At 35.4% G+C, this 8,722-nt stretch overlaps 1 protein-coding gene across 1 annotated transcript; it reads left to right on the plus strand.

Moving 5' to 3' along the window:
* Positions 1-577: 577 nt before the first annotated feature.
* On the plus strand, positions 578-5,818 carry LOC129087908 (fatty acid-binding protein, adipocyte). The gene is made up of 4 exons (XM_054594999.1): positions 578-715; positions 3,195-3,367; positions 3,923-4,024; positions 4,495-5,818. Exons 1-4 carry the CDS (start codon positions 643-645, stop codon positions 4,543-4,545), a joined length of 399 nt encoding a protein of 132 aa, XP_054450974.1. The 5' UTR covers positions 578-642; the 3' UTR covers positions 4,546-5,818.
* The last annotated feature ends 2,904 nt before the right edge of the window (positions 5,819-8,722 follow it).

The following is an 8,722-nucleotide window of genomic DNA, read 5'->3' on the forward strand; positions in this document are numbered from 1 at the left end:
AGTCCAGATTGCTGGTGGATTAATTGAATTTACTTTTTTATTCATACAAAACATTTAAAATGAGAAACCTGGGGTATTTTGAAATATCATTATTTATTTTCTTTTAATTACCAGGTAATTCCTGAAAGTACTGTCCCAGAGAGTGTTTGCAATTACTTAAAAATCCCCAAAGCAATTTTTATGTTCCTCAATTCAAAAGAACCAAAGAATAGTAATTTAATATAAACTCCAGAAAACAGGGTCAAAGTTTATCCCAAGATAATTACTCTGCTCTGCTCTACACTGGAATAAATATATGAAAATAATAAGGGGAAATATAATGCACTGAGTATTAAAACCATCAAAACAGGCATGTTTAAAATATTCTGTAAGTGGTTAAAAATAATTTGCACTTTCAGCCCAATGGCCGTTTGCCAGAGAGAAACAAAGTTGAGAAATCTCTATTAAAACATGATTCAGAGAGGGAAATGCAAAGTCTGGTAATGAAGGAAATGATTCAATATCATTCCCAATTGGTTTTTCATCAGATCACATGTTCTGGGCATCTTTAAAAGGACCTTAATTGGACTCAGACAGGCACAGCACCTTCCTGAAGGCTGCAGCTTCTTCCCACCTTTTAGATAATCCTAGACAGCTTGCAAAATGTGTGATGCATTTGTAGGTACCTGGAAACTTGTCTCCAGTGAAAACTTTGATGATTACATGAAAGAAGTGGGTAAGCAAATGATGGTGGGACGACTGTATTTATACCTTTTTCTCTGGTGAAAAGGGGCTGATGGCTGTTTTCCACTCTGGAAGCATTGTCCAGACATTAAATGCTGCTTTCTGTATCGAGACTATAAAAATAGCAAGTGAGATTCATTTGTGTGTAGAAATATTGTAGACCAAAGTCACATCAGGTGAACGAATTAATATGAAAAAGGGTCTAAATGGAATTTTTGTAAGCCTACAGAAATGAAAATATTTTATTTGATTGCTATTTGGTTTCCTTGTCTCTTCGCCTGCTTTTCTTTCATTCCTTCTTGCATAAAAAAGGAGTAATAACTTGGAAATAAAACCATATTTATTTCCTAGCACGCAATAATGTCCTTCGACACTGAAAGCACTGTATTTCTCACCTTCATGTAATTTTCAAAGTAAGCCTATGTTGACAAGTTATTTTATTGTCTTAATGTTAATATATTAAAATGTGTGGTGGTTTTATGGGGACAAAAATCTTAATTTTAGAGACTGTGTTCCCTAAAGGCCTTAAATAATTCTTTGACTAGTAAATCCATGGATGCATAGAATTACTAATTTAAAAGGAGAGTGTTACCTACATCTCATACTTCCTCTTTGACAGTGGAGGCTTCTGGGTTTTTAGATGCTACTATAGTTGCCAGTGTGCTGTGCAAAGATTCCCCAGGTAATTAAGGAGGAAAAGCAAGGTTGTAGGAAGGCAGGTTCCCAACTTCAGGTATCTTCACATTGAAAACCCCTCCCATACACCCCTGTGCATGATCAAGATATATCAGGGGGCAAATTGGGAAGAAATTTCACACAATATCTATATTAAGGGTTATGATTTACTCCCTAAATTTCAAGATTTAACCTTCCCCCAAGTCATATAGAATATTTTTGCTTATCTATAAGTATTGTTTTCCTTGTTTATAGAGAAAGATGAAAATCAGAATCTTCAGCATGAGTGAGACTAATTTTCTAGAATATCAATTAATTTTGATTCAATAAACTAATATGTGCTGATATAGAAATGCCAGGACTTGAGGTTATTTAGCTATTGATTTTTAAACACACTTTACACCTTTAATATTTATATTTAAGCTCTTCTTCTACTCTGTTTTAAAATTAGAAAGTACTGATGATAGGACAATATGCTACCTCCTGAAATTAGCTAGTCTAATTGATGATGGGTAAGAAGGTATTGCCCTTGTCAGCCAAATAAGGACATAATCTCGCAAGTGGAGAATATGATATCACCCACAGGTGGCCACTCTGGAATCACACTTGGTGTTGCATCCACTCACTGTGCTGAATCACTTCCCTGTATTTGATAACAGAGTCAGGAATATATTGATGAAGCAACATATTCTCTTCCCACGTGTGGCCATTTCTCCACCAGGGAGCTAAATCAGAGCCTCACCTTTTTTTTTCAATATTTCTCTCCTTGATCCCCCCTTCTAATCTTTGGTATCTGTAAGCAACATTTAGTCAAAGAAATAGCTTATATTTATATACATGTGTTTAAAAATATCCAACACATCCACTGACTGTAGTAAATTCTGTATAACATATGCAGTGAGATTGTTGTCTGTTGGGTGGTAAATTGTTCATCCCACACCCTTCAAGAGGAAAGTAGATTCCTCTTTTTCCAAAAAAGAGAGAAATTTGTAGCATAGGTGACTAGGAATCAAAGTATTGATTACTAAAGTTATAAAATAGTGATTTGTTAAATTTTGAGGTTTTCACAATTTATGCCTAGATCCTTTTAACCTTTCCTATAATTCATTGGGAGCCATGTCATCATTCTAAAATGATATGAATGTAGAAAATGTTTTGCCTTTGGAGAAATTCATCAAAATCTTCATTCCATGGTGGAGTAATGTGAAAAAGTTAACAAGCTAGATGGGCAGCAAGTGCCACAAAATGTAAGCTTTGGACACCCAAACAAGTGATTTTTTTTAACTGTGTAGCTCTATATTGGCCTTTTCAAAATTCCATTTTTGACTGTGATTAGATCATTTTTATCTAAGAAAAAAAGTTCACGGTGCCCCAAGTGTTTCATGAATTGAGTGAAATGACAGGTGCTGCCTTAATGGCTGAGATGGCCAGTTAATGTGGGAGTGCAGTGGCTTTTTAAAAATATATGCATTTCAGAAGACTTCATCTTTGTATGCATTCTTGTTGAAATTAACAATGGGTCTCCTGAGGAGCTGCATCTGAATGACAGAGGGAAAATTTAAAGAACAAATCTACAGCTAATTGTGCATCATGTGCCTCTCTAAATATTAGCCTCTTTATTTGTTTGCAGGAGCTGTTGAAATAAGGCAATTAAGAAACTCACCGGTTTTCCTTTTTATGCACATGTGCCCCCACCTGCACACATGCATACACACGCATATAGATATACTACAGCTGTTTCTTAAAGATGTGAGAGAAAATTGTAAACCTGCTGTTTCTTCTCTTCCCACCCACAGGAGTCGGCTTTGCCACCAGGAAAGTGGCTGGTATGGCTAAACCCAACATGATCATCAGTGTCAATGGGGATGTGATCACTATTAAATCAGAAAGTACATTTAAAAACACAGAGATTTCCTTCAAACTGGGCCAGGAATTTGATGAAGTCACGGCAGATGACAGAAAGGTCAAGGTGAGGAATAGGGTTTGGAGCAGAGGAAAAGCCTGCTAAATATCCAACCACTCCTCCAAGAAGCCATTCTGTAAGGAAGAAAAACCTTCTACCACAGGTTGAAGATCACTGGCCTACACGTAAACCATGTTGCCTTCGATATTTCGTTGGTGAATTTTACTCCTTTTTATAAAGTTATCATTATTATTTTAAGAAACAACTATTTATCTGTCATTCCATATATATAATAATTAAGTGGATTAAAGTAACAATGTTAGAGAAATTTATAAAGAGTGGGAAAATCACTTATAATACTACCACCTTGACATAAGTTTATTACCTATATTCTTTCACAGTATTTTTTCAAATGCATGTTTGTATAATATTATGATCATAATGTATATATAACTTTGTATGCTTTTATTTTTGACATTCATTTATTTTCTTGTTGCAATATATTCTTGTATTTAGAATTTCTAATGACCTCAAAGACTCCTTCAAACCAAGGTGGTGTATTTTTTATTTTATTTCCATATACCATGTAAAAATTGTAACTATTTTTTATTGCACCTGCAGAGCATCATAACCTTAGATGGTGGTGCCCTCGTACAGGTGCAGAAATGGGATGGAAAGTCAACGACCATAAAGAGAAAGCGAATGGATGATAAACTCGTGGTGGTGAGTGTGTTCTAGCTGCTAGATTCTACTGCTAGGCCATCTTATAATTATCATCCCACCTAAACAAACAGATATTCACTCTTGCTTATGGATAGAACAAAAAGTAATTCTCTTGGGATCATAGTTTCATAATTGGTCTTCATGCTTATAGCTCAGCCTGGACATGCTGTCCACCAGGGAGCATTCCCTGACCCCTCAAAGCATGTACCATGTTGTATTCTGCATTTGCTTGTATTTCTCACCCTGTATTTCCCGCCCTGTATTTCCCGCCCTGACTGTATGGTTCCTTAAGGGAAAGACTTGTATCTTCCTGGTCTTTATATCTCTTTAATTTATTACAACATCAGGTATACATAGGAACCCAGAACAAATATCTTTCAAATGAGTGTTGTTTCCTTCCCAACACTGAAGGAGATAAAACAGAACAAAACAAAAAACCCATGATTGACCAAGAATTCTTCTGTGTCTAGGAATGTGTCATGAAAGGCGTCACTTCTACCAGAGTTTACGAAAGAGCATAAACCAAGGGATATTGAACTGGACGGAAGTTTGCATCGAACTCTATGCCATTCTGTTGGATATGTTGTCCGAAAATATATTGTTATTTTCTACTAATTAGTGAGCAGCTAATTTTTTGCCAATCTGATTTTATTCAACGTGGTTTCATTTCATTGGTTAAATAAAGTGTTTTAGAGTTAGAAGATGATGTAATGATTTATTCACTGTGCCAGAGAATTTCTTACTTATAACTCAGAGAAAGAAATAGAAAATTGTTTCTATTGCATTATGTCTGGTATAAGCAATATGATTTTTTCATAATAATCCAAGGTAAAAAAAATTAATATTCATGAATTTTCTATTGTCTTAGTAGAAATAAACATGCTATTATGGAATATGAAGTTTTTCAGTATATCTTCAGTCAAGTAACTTTTGCAGAGACCTAGGATAGTTTTAAAAGTATAGTAATTTCCCCTTATCCATTAGGAATACATTCCAAGACCCCCCCCCCCCAGTGGATGCCTGAAACTATGGAGAGTATCAAATCCAATATATGCTATGTTTTTTTCTATACTTTCAATATTATGATGAAGTTTAATTTATAAATTAGGCACAGTAGAGATTAACAAAAACTAATAATAAAATACAACAATTACAACAATATACTGTAATAAAATTTTGTGAAGTTGACATCATTAAGTAAAATAAGGCTTACTTGAACACAAACATCATGATACTGTGACATTTGATCTGATACACAAGATGGCTACTGAGTAGCTAATGGGTCGGAAGACAGAGAGATAATTCACATCCCAGGCAGAATAGAGAAGGATGTTGTGAGATGTCATCAAGCTCCTCAGAACAGCATGAAGTTTACAATTGATGAATTGCTTATTTATGGAATTTTTCATTTAATATTCTCCTACTGCAGTTGACCTTGGATAATTGAAACTGTGAAAAGTGAACCTGTGGTTAGGGGTGGGGGATGACAGCCTTTGGAGATTTTGTGGGTTCAGTTCCAGAGCACCTCAAGAAAGCAAGGATTGCAATATAGCAAGTCATATGAATTTTTTGGTCCCAGTGCATATACAAATTATGTTTACACTATTACGTGTGCAAGGGCATTATGTCTAAAAAAAAGGTACATACCTTAATTTAAAAATTCTTTATTGCTAAAGAATGCTACCCATCATCTGGTCCTTCAGTGAGTTGTAATCTTATTCCTGATGCAGGGCCTTGCCCTAGTAACATCAGGGATCACAGATCATAGGTCACTATAACAAATAAAATAATAATGACAAAGTTTGAAGTATTGTGAGAATTGCCAAAACGTGACCCAGAGACACAATGCGAGCAAATGCTGTTGGAAATATGGTGCCTATAGACTTGCCCAACACAAGGTTGTCAGAAACCTTCAGTTTGTAAAAAAAACACAGTATCTGTGAAGTGCAACAAAACAAATATAGCTAGCCCAGGTGCTGTTATTCAAATCTACCTGTCCTGTAGCAATGAGAGAGAGAAGTAGAGTAACAATGCACATCGTAAAAAAAGATTTCTAGGCTGCAATTTTTAATCTGAAAAGTTATTGGTAAACCAAGCTATCTCTGGAGTCTCTCAAGAACTGAGTATAAATAATTCCAAAATATTCATTCCAGAAAGGAGGTGATGACTTTGTAATGAATGATGACACAAATGTCCTCAAAGTGGTTTCCAAGTTTTTCTTACCAGTGGAAATTTTTACTCAAATAAAATGTTAAATATATTCTGGAATTTTTATTCAAATAAAATCCCCATAGAATTCCAATATATAACACAAACAATAATAATAATGAGGCTTTTCAGGTAGGGGTGTGTGTGTGTGTGTGTGTGTGTGTGTGTGTGTGTATGCATGTTAGTTATTTCCTCTACCTTGTGGAAGCTTTGAGGCACTTCTTCACATCACTGGAGTTCCAGGTACATAGAATGAAATGTTCAAATTACATGCTTACATTTTATAGTAAGCCAACATCTGTTAAAATATGTACCATGATATAACTGTGTTTGTGATACTTCTTTTAAAAATATGTCTATTATCTTCTGAACACCTATCCTATGTATAACACCGATATATGAAGAGTCCAGAAGATAAGCTACTGATTGTAAGAATTTAGCTAAAATATAGAAGCAATACAAGTGTCCATCAGCAGATGAATGGATAGCATAATATGGTCTATCCATACAGTGGAATATTAAGTGTTAAAGGAAATTCTGAGATATACTACAACATGAATGAAGCTTGAGGACGTGCTGAGTGAAATAAGACAGTTACACACACACACACACACAACACACACACACACACAAAACCCCACCAAATACTATATGATTCCACTTAGGTACTTATAGTAATAAAAATCATAGAGGCAGGGTATAGAATGGTAGTTATCAGGGGCTGGGGGAAAAGAATAGAGGGGGGTTATTGTTTAATGGGGACAGAGCTTCAGTTTTGCAAGATGAAAAGAGTTCTGGAGAAGGATGGTGAGGATGGTTGCACATAAATGTATTTAATACCACTGAACTGTATTGGTTAGGATAGTTAATTTTATGTTATATGTATTTTACTGCAATAAAAAAATAAGGAAAAAATCTAGTGTGGCCCAGTTAAAATATTATACCTACTGCAATAAATTATGAGACATATTTCTGAAAACTTTTGTAGCTTCTGATAGTAACTTTACCAGTGTGCCTCACCAATAGAGAATGTAGTATATTAAAACTAAAATTTATTAAAAACTATTTAATACCTAAAATGTCACAAGAAAGTTTATATAGACAATGAGATATTGTAGAAGCACATAAAATGAGATAACAAAGAAATAAGCACTGAAATCATTAAGAAAATAAAACATATAACTATCCTATAACAAATTACTGCATTCTAGTTCTTTTATTAGGATCAACAATTAAGGACATTTTAACTTGAAACATTTTTAGTTGAGGAAATGATTTGGGCTTTGTTTGTTTATTTTTTATACTCAAACAAAGGTCCCAAAGGCTGGTGGTGGCAGCAGTGTGACCAGCAGGGAATTGTCTTGGTTGGGATGGAGACTTACATGGTCATAATGAGACACTGAGCAAAGGCCAAGGGAAGATGAGAATCCCTCAACTAGCTGACGACCATGCTAAAAGCCCATTATACAAGCAGGGCAGGTGAGAACAATGTATTTAAACCTCATCTCTAGTCACTGTAAGAGAGGCTAGGATCACTAAGGAGGGTAACTGTCAGTTAAAAGGAAATAAACACTGCTTATTCCTTTTGTCATCCATTCATCAAACATTTCTTGAGCACCTCCAATATACCAGGCAATGTCTTAGGAATACAAAGGTGACTAAGAAAAAATTTCTTTGTTTGACAAATTCACAAAATAGTTAGGGGACAGTGGGAGGTTAACTCCTGGTAATACTGTGGGAAAAGTTCCCTTAAGAAATTTCTGTTAAAATATGCCTGTGTCACATAATAGGGATCAACTAGCTCTGAACCAGTGTCACAAAGATGTTGGTGATAGATCTGGAAAGATGGGTGATGCTGTGAGGCTGTGCACACATGGCCACTATCCTATGTTGCATGTAATTGATTGTTGTGAGAATCCAAATTTATCAGTTGGGTGAAAGTTATTTACAAAGGTATACTGACTATAAAGGCTTAAGGTGCAAATCACACTCAGACACAAAATTGTTTAAATAATAATGGACTTTATTAATTCATATAATAAGAATTTCAGAAATGAGGTAGCTTCAGTTCCTCCCTGTTTTGCACCCTGCCATTCTCAGTTTTGGCTTTATCTTTAAGTTGGTAATACAAGAAAACAAACTGTGTTAAGGCGAAGAGAGACTATCCCTCCGGCATTCTTTAAGGGGTAAGGATATTTGATAGAAGGCAGAAATTTGACTTTCCCATTTGTCTCATGAGCCTTCTGAGTGCTAAAAATGGGCCACAGGATTGATTTCTGGCAGGGGAATTAAAGAAATGATGGTTACACTAATGGGAGACCTCTTTTCCCATTAGCCCACTGGCAAACACGTGCAGCCATGTATGTTTGCTATCTCTCAGAGGAGAGTGCATGCACACCTAAAACCAGTTAGGGAATATCTAATCATGTGCTCTTCATTAGAACATCACCTGTGAGGACACTTTCAACTGTGAAGGTACTTATCTTGAGC

This window comes from Pteronotus mesoamericanus, unplaced genomic scaffold (genome assembly GCF_021234165.1).
Source record: "Pteronotus mesoamericanus isolate MK-2021 breed Mesoamerican mustached bat unplaced genomic scaffold, CSHL_Meso_final scaffold_54, whole genome shotgun sequence".
Classification (NCBI taxonomy): Eukaryota; Metazoa; Chordata; class Mammalia; order Chiroptera; family Mormoopidae; genus Pteronotus; species Pteronotus mesoamericanus.